This window comes from Calonectris borealis, chromosome 1 (genome assembly GCF_964195595.1).
Source record: "Calonectris borealis chromosome 1, bCalBor7.hap1.2, whole genome shotgun sequence".
Classification (NCBI taxonomy): domain Eukaryota; kingdom Metazoa; phylum Chordata; class Aves; order Procellariiformes; family Procellariidae; genus Calonectris; species Calonectris borealis.
In genome coordinates this window covers 203,588,153-203,601,895 of record NC_134312.1, presented here as the reverse complement: position 1 = coordinate 203,601,895, position 13,743 = coordinate 203,588,153, and the positions used below count along the sequence as shown (strand labels likewise).

General features: G+C 41.2%; 1 protein-coding gene across 2 annotated transcripts in view; it reads left to right on the top strand.

The window, feature by feature from the left end:
• GRIA4 (glutamate ionotropic receptor AMPA type subunit 4) overlaps window positions 1-6,926 on the top strand; it is a 248,677-nt gene extending 241,751 nt beyond the window's left edge. For both annotated transcript variants that reach the window (XM_075140077.1, XM_075140078.1), the window contains exon 16: window positions 5,792-6,926. In XM_075140077.1, coding sequence (XP_074996178.1) covers window positions 5,792-5,956 — 165 coding nt within the window. In that variant the 3' untranslated portion in view covers window positions 5,957-6,926. The remainder of the gene's footprint in view (window positions 1-5,791) is intronic.
• Window positions 6,927-13,743: the final 6,817 nt, after the last annotated feature.

The following is a 13,743-nucleotide window of genomic DNA, read 5'->3' as shown; positions in this document are numbered from 1 at the left end:
CCCTGAGTAGGCACGCGGGGATGGTTTACTAATGTACTTGTTCTCATCCGTGCAGTGAGTATCTTGCCAACTAATCATTAGTCAAATCAACTCTCTGACCTTTGGAAATGGCACGTAGCAGCAAATTGAGCTTCTAAATATAACTTTTGCATAGCTCCCAAGCTACACTGGCTGCTTTATAAGTGAAGGTGCAGCTAGGACCCTGCCTTTTCTTGCTACCTAGAGCTGCCTTGCCCTTGCAAATAGCAAGCCACGTCCCCTCTGTTAACAAAAAGCTTGAGCTACATTTTCCTGAAATCACTGAGCCATCCCTATCGTGGAAGTAAGAAACAAAAATTTAGGGAAGGGAGATGAAGAACATAATTTTTATGTTGCCACCTAGAAAAATTTTTGGAGGAAACAACTGGAGATACATTTATTATTTTTTATTTATTATTTATATAGCGCTGGAGTACACGGCGCTGTACAATAGGTGAAGTGTGCCAAACACATAACAGGTCCCTGTCCCGAGGAGCTTACAGTCTAAAGGCACAGCCGGTACAATACCGAACCATACAGTACAGAGCAAACACAGAGTGAGCAGAGAATGGTGTTTGAGCATGATAGCTGGAGCGCTGCAAGGAATAGGTGGGTTCTCAGGGGGCAAGGGAGGGGGCTTGGCGTACGCTGGCTGGGAAACTATCCCAAACATACTGTCACTGTGTAGTTTTCTTTTGTTCCCTGTTGTACAAGAAGTCATGACCCTGGGTATATTTTAATTGTAACAGAGCTGCCTAATCCCATGTAAAAAAAAAACCAGTTTTAGCTGTGCACTTTGTTCACTAGTGAAAATGTGAGGTGTCAGGGGGACTCCAAGAGTATAGGCCAGTGTTCATTACTGTGAACTGGGAATCAGGACTTCCAGATGCTAATATTAGTGTCCCAAGTTCACTGCCTACTGTTAGGAATAAGGATCTTAAAAAGAAATAATCCTGTTCAAGTAATTGTGCAAAATGCAAATTAAGAGATCTTTTCCCTTTAAATTCTTTAGTGATGTGCCCACAACTGAGTGCTCCCAGGCTGGTATAAAAGTAAGAGTCCCAGAAAACATATTCCTTATTAAGTTTACAGGGTGCAATGCATCCAAAACATAGTCTTAAAGAAAGCAAACAAAAAACCAAAGCTTTCATTCAAATACTGACCTGACCCAAACTGGCTTAGCATGCTAAACATGGCATGACTCGACAATCCCCTGAGTTCCCACCCAGCTCTGTGATTCCAGTGCAACAGACACTATGATTATACTTGTAGAGTTTATTTTAGCCTGACTGTTTTCTTGAAATAAAAATTAGGGCTAACTCAGTTTTATTTTTTAAGGAAAGATTATAAGTACCTTTCTCTAAAGTTTGGATTTTTCTGGGACTTGTTGCAACACACAGATGAATTCTTGTAAGAAAAAAATAGATAAAAAATGCCCATGTTGCATTTTATTTTATTGAAAATTCATGTTTGGGTCAGTCAAAACTTCTGATAATCTCTTAAAAGCATTTTAGGGTGCAGACATTTGAAAATTCACAAAAAATTGGAAATTACTAGAATTTCGAGCAAATATTTATAGACTTCTGAAATTTTTCATGCTACTTATTTGCCATAATATTTACCTGAGAAATTTCAGCATGTGAACATCTTATAAAAACACTTATGCTTATATGTGGAAGACTGCCAAGTCCAGTCATCCTCTCCTGGCAATTCTTGGCCATCCCTAGCCACACAGGCAGCCAGGGCTTACCCGTGTGCTGTGCTCTGCACAGGGTGACTGTGCCATCTCTCCGTACACATGCTAGTCATAAACCCCTCTTAGCTGGCAGCAGTACAGAGCCCACAACACTGGTTACACATATTTCTGCAGACATATGTCTGTCTGAGGCATTCTGAAACCTTTGATACATTTATTTATCCAAGGAGTAAAGGGATCGTACTGGGACTAAAACTTGCTAATATGGAGAGATGCTTGGCGGTTCTAACCTGCATGAGTAACCAACACGCTGACTTTTTAAGCTAACATCAAATAGTTTTAATAGCATATGTTTTAAACTAATATAAAATAGCTTAAATAATAACCCACTTGACAATTAATATTCATTACCATGTTTTTTCTTTTAGTTTAATCCAGTCAAAAGTCAGTGAAGCCTCAGGGAAATTCACCTGCCTGTGAGGCAGCAGAAAACGAAAGTGTAGGACTAGTCTGTATGTGTGGACTAGTCTATATGGTAAAGGACAACTCTGTATGTGTGGGATAAAGACATTCAGAAGGGATGACAGGCTATTGCATCTGCCGAAGGCAGGGAAGGAAGTTTGTTTTAAGGAGGGAACAATCCCTTCCTCTTCCCCTGGGCGGCAGTTTTCCATGTTTGTGTATCAGTAGCAAGCCCTTGGTGCACTGGTTGAGCTGATGCCGTGAGAACAGCGCAGAGCCTAGCAGCCTTCTCTCCAGCTGCTCGAGGGAAAAGCCCTGCTGAGTTCCTCACCCCAAACCCACAGGCTTTCAAAGGGGTTGTCCCAGTATCCGGCCAGCCACCACCACCGCCTCTCCATGGCCTTCTCAGTGGGCCATGAAGCTCATGAACCAGCTTCCAGTTCAGCTGCCTTCTCTTGCTCTCCCATCCCATGCTGATGTTTATAATTAACAAAATTAATTACAAAACTACAAAAAGCTATGAAAAAATTATTACATTAATTTCAAAAAAGGTGAAGTGCTACAGGATGGCTCAGTAAATGTGTAATGCACCTATTTTGACTTGTATACTTCCAATTTCATATTCAAGATAGAAAAATTCATTAAAAGTTCATCTTAAATATTTGTGCTAAAGACACTCCATGAGACCCTGGTATTGGAGGAGCCTGAACAACAAAAGAACCCACACAGGCTAGGATATTTGTATTATATAGACTGACGATATCAGTTTCCTGAATTCCCATTTCCCAATAGGAACAGGGCGGTCAGTGTTTTCATGTGTTTAATTCCACAACTAATTTAATCAAAACTAATGACAAATTTGAAAATACATTATCATTATTAATTGCATACACTTACCGCACAGAGACTTCCACAATTTGGGTAATATTCACAGTAAAAACCAAGACTTTTCCCTCTCATCCCAGCCTCTCCTGAAACTGTTTCTGCAGCCAGGCCATAAATCTGAAATTGTAACAGCACAGTTAAGCAGAGTATTAGCCTGGCTTATTACCTATAGCATAGTTTAAAATTAACACAGAAGCTTACCTGGTTACTTGGCTTTATGGCACCTTCCCGAGTACAAGTTTGACCTGCTCCTCCTGGCTTTGTTAACTGTCTGGGTTGTTTCTGTGGTGCGTTGCTGAGTTGTTGTTAACCTCTGCCATGAGAAGAGAGGAGTTGTTTTATTGCAGCTTTTTCTGTTATTCTGTGGAAGGCTGCTGAGAAATTGTTTGTTATTCTCATTTAATTTTTTTTTTGTGTTGGATTCCTTTTTACTGTCTTTCTGTCCTGAGTGTGTTGTCAATGGCCAGAAAGCTATATAGACTGAGCTACAAAACCACAGTTACACATAACTCATATATCCCATAGAAATCTGAGTTCTCTCTCAGATTTCCCAGTGACAAACCCTGAATGGCCGTGAACAGGTAGCTGATCAAAGCGATGGAGAGAAGCTGGTACATAATGATGACTTTCTGGGAAGTTTAGCACATCTGGAGTAAGCAGTCCTTTTCCACCCAAGTTTGCATTCTAATCTCGTTTGGACTCTCATCCCTCCCCAAAACTAAAGCACCTTTGCTTTTTCTTGCCATTGACCAAAACATGTTCTGTGTGTTTCTGCAGGCAGTTACCAGTCCTCGACATCCATTTGCAATGGGACTCTGGACATGCACTATGTGGAGCTGCACCACATTGCATTGTGTCTGTGCTTTGCAAATGCATAGATTTTTATTTGCTGCTGGGGAGTAGTTGAGGTTTTTGATACTGTATGGGCCCAGGTCCCCACTCCCTCATTGCCTCTCTCTCTCTCCCTTTTTATATCTAGCTGTTGAATTAGGTCAAGATATGTTTGGTAACAGTCCCTGCCACAGAGTACTGTGGCAGCAGGGAAACCTTTCAAAGGGTAACTTTGGGCATTGCAATTGATGATTATCAAAGCCAAGGTTTTTCAGTGTAAGGGGAATGCCATAACGCCCTCTGTAAGCTGAGGCCTTTTCCTGAATTCAGCTGCTTGTGAGGGCTGAGGTTTTTAGGGTAATTGATTTGGACAGTTGCTTTTGTATCCAAGCTCCAGCTGTGCCACAACAGCAGCTGTACTTTGGAGAACTCTTTTTTGAAGGAGCTACTGATAGCAATGCAATGTTAGACTGGTGCATTTTCATAGAAGTGCACCCAGAAGCAGTAGAAACATTTGGGATTTTTAAGGAATCTCCCTTAACCCTATGCACACACACTCGTATATAAAATTAACTCAGAATATCAAACACCAGCTCAGGATTTCACTGCTATCTCAGAAGGAGAAATCGGGCTCAGAGGGACAAAGTTCTAAATGCAGAGATCAGTAATAAGGCAAATAAAGTGATTTTATGATGTTTGTCATCCCTTTGCTCCTATGTGAATGCACCCTCCTGTCTCGCTTTTTCCAATTGGTATTTCAGATTGCATCCCTGCACACCAATTACATGAGTTAGCTGCACAGACTATAGCTTCTGCTGACTAGAAATCAGATTTCCCCACTAATTAATATCTTAACATGGTACCTTTGAAATCTGTTTCAATGTAGCGTAGTTTGGGTGCCTGTTGTTCCAGGTGTCCTTGCTGCATTGGTTGACCTTAGACACCTCCCCTAATTTAGTCATCTGGAAATCATTTAGTCTAAACTAGTCATCTTGGCTTTTTCTATCATCGCATGAGAGAGCTCTTTTAGATTAGGTTACTGATTTTTGGATGACTAAAGTTAGATGGTATAAATACAAATTCTTTTTTTTTTAACAAATCCAAATTTTTTGCTTGAGCCAATTAGTCTCTATACAAGATATTTTGTTCTGATTTACCTGAAAGTAAAGATTTTGAGGTAACAAAAATTTAAACCTTCTTGTGGAAAATCTAGACCTACTGTAGAAAACTATAGAAAATTGTATTTTCTCTCAATAAACTACATTTCCTTTGAAAGTTCCCACCTGCTCTAATTGTAGGAAAATATATATATGAAAAGAGATTTGAGGACAGTTCTCAGATTTACTGATACTAAATATGTGCATTGTGAAAAGACGTAGTAATTTCTTTAGATTTGATCCATGGAATTATCACAAAGATAGCTGATACAGCTATTGCAATTTATAAACAAGTTTCAGTAGTTATATTTTATCTTGACATTCCTAGTTAAAGTTCTAAGCCTATAAACACCTGTGCATGATTTTATTCACAGATGCTAATGCTTTCAGGTTCATAAAAGGTCTTGAGTCTCATTTCACTGTATATAAATGTAGTTTGAAGCAGTTTAGATGAAGGTATTGCCTCTTCTCTTAATTTGTTGATCAAATTCGGATTTTATATTTAAATCAATGATGATTTATTGTAATGAAATTTACCCTCAGAATTGCTAGTCTTTTTTCCCCTAGTAGACTTAAATGCTATGTATTATAATTATGATGATTACTATTATTATATTTAATGTTAACATGAAAAAATGCAGATGTCTAAAATTTAATATTTTGGTGTTTGCTGTGTCCTGGTTTGTTGAAGGACAGAAACATTGTAACACTTTCCTCTTTTCTCCTTTTTTTTCAAACCTAGCTTACCTTTTCTGAAGCCATAAGAAACAAAGCCAGACTATCCATCACAGGGAGTGTGGGAGAAAACGGACGCGTATTGACTCCCGACTGCCCGAAGGCCGTGCATACTGGAACTGCAATTAGACAAAGTTCAGGATTGGCTGTAATTGCATCGGACCTACCATAAAAACCAAAAAAATAATCGAGTGCCTTAATCAAACTGTGTTGGTGACTGATGGGAACACAGCACAGACTGTAACGACATGGGAGTGTCATTGATGAACTAATAATTTGGCTGAGAAAGGGAAGTACGTCCAAATGCGCCAGACATCATCAGCAACAATGTGTGCATGAGCTCAGCTCGGAAACCCAAACTCAGATTTTATATCAGGAAAATTCATAATTTAGTTTTGTTGGGGGAGGGGGCTGGGAAGGGTGTATTAACAGCAACAAATTTCACTTGAGTGGACTTAAAACTAATAAGACTTGCCAATTTAGCGCATTAAACTGTGAAGAACATGCTCAGAAAGGACAACATTTTGGTGTTTGTCTTGACAAAGAGAGAAAAATAGCTATAGAAGTCAATGAACATGCTAACCTGTGTCTCCAGAACATCAATATATATACAATGGAAGAATACTCAGCTGTTCAGCTGTAGAAATGAATCACTAAACTGTGATAAGAAAATAATAAATATGTAAATCCTGTGAAAAAATAAAGAAATTATTTACATTTTCTTTGAAAAAAGAGGAATATTGAAACATGCTTGCTTTTTAACTGATGTAAATTCGGTAGAGGACAACACAATTCTTTTTTCTAACCATCTTAGGGAACAACAATTCATTGCAATAATTGATATAAAATGCCATCACTGTAATAAAATTCAGAGACTTTTTTTTTTATAAAAGATGTTGGTCATCCTCTTGTTTCCTGTTACCTTCATTCTGTTCCATCATCCCATGTTCCACAGATTTGCATCTGTCTAATACAAGAAACAAAATGATAAAATGTTTAGAGTACGTCATCAGTCTGCAGTGTAGAGTCAGAAGAGACTACGGGTCACTCATGTTACAGATATTATTTATAATCTTGTTCTGTGTAAGATACTGTGGTTTTTGTACCCACCAAAAAGAATAAAACAACAAACGTTCTTATAATATCGACAGAGCTTGAGTTGTTTTCTGATCATTAGGGATGTCACCTGGAAAATAGAATAAGGTGGTTTGTTTCTTACCGCAGGATGCAGGACCTTATCGGAGTCTGAGTCCCTGCACATTTGTGAAGTGCTTTTAAGTCCTTAGAGAGGAGGGACTCGAAGTATTGTCATGATTATCCACTAGGTATTTTAGTACTAGTCACTAAAACCCTTTCTGAGGGGTTAGGGAACCATTTAGTGATAGGGTTTGTACTCTGGGTAGGTCAAGGGATGAGATACCAGGGAGCAGGGAAGTACAAATTACAGTCCTTCAGACTGATGTGATAGATGCAGCATCTTGGTACCCAGCAACCTCGGTTTTCATCAGTCAGCCTTTCAGTGGCACGACAGGGAAAGACTAGCAGGCACCGTTTGAATAAAAGCCAAATGTCATCAGGAGCGGGCATGTCTGTAGGTGCAAAGTTGTAGCAGGTGTCTTCTGCGATGGTCATTCTCCTTGGCCACACTAGACCCTGCAGTGATCTCCAAATCCAGAGTATTGCCACCAGTGTAACAGCTCCATGCCAGAGCCCAGACCGCAAATCAGATCAAACTTGGATTAATCATAGCTTCTAATGCCCTCGTGATTTCGCCTGGCCCATGAGGGGTCATGTTCAGATGGCTTACGTTTCACCAAAGCTTCCATGGCTGGTGCTTCTCTCAGCCCCCGGGGCTCCAGGCCCTCACCAAATGGCGTGTGGGCTCAGGGTGGAGCCGAACAATGACCAACCCTCAACAACTGCAGCAAAGAACAACCAAACAAAAGCACTACTAAGGTGACACTCATCCTATGTGATACAGACATCTACAAAGTAGCAAAGCAGGTGTTAGCTTCAGTCAAGGTATCGACAATATAGATACGAATTTCTTACTCCAGGCACCCTTTATACTCTAGACACCCTTTATAGTTACTGGAGGGAAATAACGAATAAAAGTGAATGACTTCATCTTAAAATAGATATTAAAACATCAAACTGCTGAATCACAGAAGCAAAAGCCTATATCTTTCCACTGACTATAATGTGGGCTGAGGGTGACCTGTTCTTATACAGAGCTTGACAGTGCAGGCAAAGGTGAAAATAAGATGATGCTTACCCCTGAGGCACAATGACTGCAAAGTGTGCAGGGGTCTTAGAGAAAAAGACACATAACACTACAATGAATCACCGTGACTAAACTTACTTTATATCCTTGTTTTACTGGCATGTTTAGCTCATTCATGAGTTACTGTGAACTGTTTGTGTTTCTGTGGCCAGAATGGTGAGTTGTCTGTTTTTTCTCCTGTTTGAGTAAAGCTGGGAGCTCCCTCTCAGACTTCTTTTTACAGCTGAATTTAAAAAGCAACTTTCAGGGTTTTTTGTTTTTGTTTTGTTTTGGGTTTTTTTTTTTAAAGAAAAAAAGAGTGTTTGTCTTAATTTTTCATAAAGTAACATATTAGGGGCTGAACAGATTGGGAGTCTGAGTGTGAAGAATGCTATCTGTTTTGTTCTACAGTGTATGTCTGTTTTTCCAGGAGCTCATCTTCATCCTTTCCTCGTTCAGGACTGTGAGCAGGGCCAGTGCTGTCCTAGGATATTTCACTGTCTTCCAGTGTACTCCTCTTACATGCTCCCCTGTCTCTTTAATGCATTACATTTATTTTTCACCTTCAGTAAACAGCCCATCACTGCAGTTAGGAATGTTACTCCATGGACCCCATTCTTCATTGTCTAAGTCAGGTTTTCACTTGGCAACAAGACCCGCAAGTCCTTTGAGATGTCTTGTCCAGTGCCAGTAACTATGGAGGTTCCCCACCGAGAGGATTCACAATCAAGCAGCATGAGCAACGCAGCCGCCGAGCAGCGTGGCCATGGAGTGGCGTGACCCACCAAGGGCATCCGGCCAGCAGCCCCGGGGGGGAACCGCCGCATCCTCTCACCACTTCCAAGCCTCGTCCTTGGCAAGGGAACGCTTTGCTCAAAGAAAACTTGGTCAGATGAGGTGAAGAAGAGACTGTGACTTTGCTTGATGCCTGTCATAAAATACCACAGATATAAAATTAAAAAAAAAAAAAGAAAACTAGATGCGAAAATGCTACAGCACAGAGAGTTGACTAGAATTCAGGTGGTTGAGAAAGCAATCTCAGGGCATCCGTCTGCTCTCTCCGCAGTAGCTTACTCTGTTGTCTTATTCCAAAGGGGTGACCACTGCCTGACTATGACCATCTTCACATATCTATCTTAGCTGCCCCTCAGACACTTCTTCTTTTGCCTTTCCCTCTTCTCCTGAAACACTCTTTTCTCACTCCTCTCTGTATCTTCCCCCCATCCTTTTGAAGATCAGTGCCAGAAGTCACCCTCCTCCCTTGTGCAGGAAATATGACCCAAAGGAGGAGAACTCTTCCTCAGGTCAGGTTCAGGAATGCCATGGTCTCCAGTCCTCCAGAGGGGCTGAGGCTCCGTCATTAGATCAGGGCTGCTCCAAGGTGCTGAGAAGCAGCAGTGCAGCTCCTGGCAGCTGCGGGGCTGCATCCCGCCCTCCCGACACAGCAGTCTCAGCTCTCCTCCATCCCCCTGCCTTGCTCTTTCTTCGGCCACCTCCATCTAGCAGCTTCATGGCAATCACTGGCTCAAAGGGAGAAAAAATAAACAATTGAGAATACTGATTAAAGGGGACTTAATATTGAGGCATTAACTCAAATATCGTCCACATTTTTCCAAGATTTTGCCCTCAAAAAGAATACAGACAACAGAACCTGACCGATTTTCCTTCACATAGGATCTGATGCCACTTGGGATGCCCAAGGTCATGCTGCCTGGCCTCCAGCTACAGGTCCAAAAAGTGTCCTATCAACCTTGAGTCCTACCTGCCAATTCCAAAGGTATCTCAATCACCATGGAGAACCAGAAAGAGGACAGAATAGCCATATGGGGGCAAATGAATTGAGTCTAATCAAAAGAATGATTCTGATCAACTGAAGGCTCATTTCTGCTGCATAAACCTAGGCATTTATGGTCACTAGAAATGCCTTTAAGTACCCAACCTGGCCTCCTAGTGCCAGTCCATAAGTGCATGAGTGTCCTGTAGATCCTGGGTCAGATATAAGAGCCCCATGCAGATGTCTTAGATGGCCTAAGGCATCTCAAACAGTACCAGGTACCTGTGGCAGAGGAACTGAATTGTGTCCTATAGTCTGTTCAGCTGAGTTGTTTTCAAGCCTCCATTGACTAGGTCACCATGGAGTATGAAAAGGTCTTAGACACATAGTTTTCCTATAGATATCTACATTTAGCTATCTTAATCTTGAACTGAATGCTATATGTATTTACCTGCCTCTAAAATAATTTCAGTTTTGATGTAATCAAGTGCAACTATTAACAATACTTACACAATATTAGACTTGTCTGCAGAGTAAGTGTCCCCTGAGCTGGTGTGAATCATACTGTAGGACAAGCCTGCTTTGATGTTCACTGTTATATTAGTTGGTTTTCATTCTACACATTCAAACCTCCCACACTGGTGGTGTATTCTATTAAACACCTATTAAATTCAAAATCAGTACAGACTTGCTGGGTTATCTGAGGACCTCACATGCAAAATTAGTCTTACACAACCACTTGTTATTGCTGAATTTCACCTAGAGACTATTCTGGGAGCTGAATGCACATGTTCTGCGTTGAATTTGCCTCAGTACAATTGAAAACAGCCTGGGGAAAGGAGTACAGCTTTACACAACTGGTTGTAATCATTGTGTGAGGTGAAGGAGGAGAGTGATACCTGTTCACCTCTGTTCCTTAGTAATTCTGTACTGGCTTCTGACAGGATGTGAGAATGAAGAGCAAATATTCTTTGATTTGGTGTAGAAACTCCAGTGTTTTTCTGCCATCTCTCTGCCAAAGTGTAAGCAGACCTTCATCCATGACTAGGCAATTATAGCAGAAGGGAGCTCCTAAAGCTCTCAGCTGGCAGAATGTACCTACTACACTAATGTCAAAAGCAAGAAAAGAAGGGCAGCCTGCAAGGAGTTGCAGAGCTTTGTTGTAGACAGGGATTAATTAACACCGTTACAACAAAATGTGTAATTGGCATGCGACAGCCAGTTAAACTTCAGCTGGAATGTCTAAGGGTAAGAAGTCATCAGTGGAATTATAAATAGAAATTTAGAGTCACTTCCTTTTCTAAATGAGAAGAGTGTCACAGATTCCAAATAACTTATTGATTTCATAACAATTGCATGTAAGGTCAGGCAAGCTGAAACTAGTAAATAAGAATCATAGAATAACTTAGATTGGAAGGGACCTCTGGAGGTCATCTGCATCAAAACCTCATTTAAAGCAGGTTCAGCTTTGAACTTAGATCCAACTTCAAAGTTTGAGAGGCTTCTCAGGGTTAGTCCTATCAAAATTTTAGTATCTCCAATGTTGACATTTCATAACCTCTCTGGGCAACCTCTTCCAAGTTCTGACCACCCTCAATATTTTCCTAAGTTCAAAACTTTCCTTAAAATTTTTTTTTGCTCTGCATTGAGAGCGGATTCAAATGCAGCAATGCATATTCCAAGCTGCTTACTTAAATGCAAATGTGTATTTGTGTAACCAAGAATCTGGATGATCTGTTAGATTGACTAAGGCACGCTGTCACCACACTTCAGAGGAGCGTGCACTGCTGGCAGCCTTTCCTTATGGCTAAAAAGAGGATTCACTTTCATAGCTCATCAATCCATCATCTTCCATTAGCATCAAGGAACCATACCCTGAATGTCTTTTTAAAGTGATGTATCTCTAATAGGTCTAAAGATGTTCAACAAGGCTAAACTGTTAAAGTAGACTTTAAAGTGCTTTAAGATTAACTATATATTTTCCTGTAGACTTTGAAAAAAATTCTATGACTTCTCAAATTATTGTATATTTTAACTATTCCTGTAAGGATTCCAGTACTAAGACCTTGATTCTACCCAGCTTTATACCTGATACTAATTGTTTACATCAAAGCAAAATTGATGTAAAAATGCAACCACTAGTATGGATGAAAAGATCTGATCTGGTGAGATTTTTAAACCTATTTTGGTCTACTTTTGTAGAAGTTTCAGGGAATTTGGAAAGCACAAGACTGTAGCAGTTCAAATCCAGTAACTTCTTTAAAAGAGTCTTTTTATACATTACAGTAGTCATCAAGTCCATAACAGTGCAACAGAGGTGGTGTCTTCCCTTCTTCCGCCATGCCAAGGTATGTGAGAGACTTTCCATGCTTTGGTGAGCAGAGTGCAAGACTGCAAAAATTAATTTTTTGCCTGTATTGTAAAAGGGACACTGTTACATTCTGGTTACCTGCAATACTGTCAATTGCTAGAATTTCCCTAACACTTGATTCTAAAAAAACTATAAGAAAAAAAAATGCTTTTTTGGCTAAAGGACAGAATCAATATTCTTTAAAAAATTCATCTGTTAAAAGCTCCATCACAAAGATTAAGAAATAACTGCTGGAAAGGCTATAGAAATGTCATGGTTTAACCCCAGTCAGCAACTAAGCACCACACAGCTGCTCGCTCACCATCCCCACCCCTGGCAGAAGTAAGAAAACCAGGACAAGAAAATTCAATGGCGTTCTAAGAATATCTGATGATACTTGCGGTGACACTTACTAACTTCAAATATCTCCAGTGTAACTAGGAACTTGTAAGATGTGGGTGAGATAGTCATGCCCTATCAATCTTTTCTGGGTTTTGTTGACGAAGACAACCAAGTGTGACTAATTCAAATGTTGACATTTACACAGATGTCTACACTTGGCCAGGTGACTCCTAGTCGTGGTAACCTAAGTTCAGCCACCACATTGTGAAATAGAGTGAGACTAGCTCTGATCGCAACATCAATCAGACAAGGAGACAAGGACAGAGTTGCTACCATCACCTCCAAAGTGCATGTTTACGACCTTCAGCTTCACAGTATCTGATGTCTGGAGGTCGGTTGTTTGCCACTCTATGTGTAAACACACTACTTTGGACTCCCTGCTGTTCTCATAGTTGCTATTTAGATACCACCAGCCCCTCAAGATGACTGCTTTCCCTCATCTCCAGAAGATTATGTTGGTCGGTACACATTTTGTGTTGGAATGGTTGGATGGGTAGATCCAGAGGGTAGTGGTCAATGGCTCAATGTCCAGATGGACAATTGGTGACAAGGGGTCTGTATTGGGACCGGTACTGTTTAATATCTTCATCAATGAGATAGACAGTGGGATCGAGTGCACCCTCACCAAGTTTGCAGATTACACCAAGCTGAGTGGTGTGGCTGACACGCCTGAGGGACAGGATGCCGTCCAGAGGGACCTGGACAAGCTCGAGAAGTGGGCCTGTGTGAACTTCATGAGGTTCAACAAGGCCAAATGCAAGGTCCTGCACCTGGGTCAGGGCAACCCCTGGTATCAATACAGGCTGGGGGATGAAGGGATTGAGAGCAGCCCTGCAGAGAAGGACCTGGGGGTACTGGTGGGTGAAAAGCTGGACATGACCTGACAATGTGCACTCGCAGCCCAGAAGGCCAACCGTATCCTGGGCTGCATCAAAAGAAGCGTGGCCAGCAGGTCAAGGGAGGTGATTCTGCCCCTCTACTCTCCTCTGGTGAGACCCCACCTGCAGTTCCTGCATCCAGCTCTGGAGCCCTCAGCACAGGAAAGACATGGACCTGTTGGAGTGGGTCCAGAGAAGGGCCACAAAAATGATCAGGGGAGTGGAACGCCTCTCCTATGAAGAAAGGCTGGGAGAGTTGGGGTTACAGGTGGCAGGTTGGTACAGCCATCTT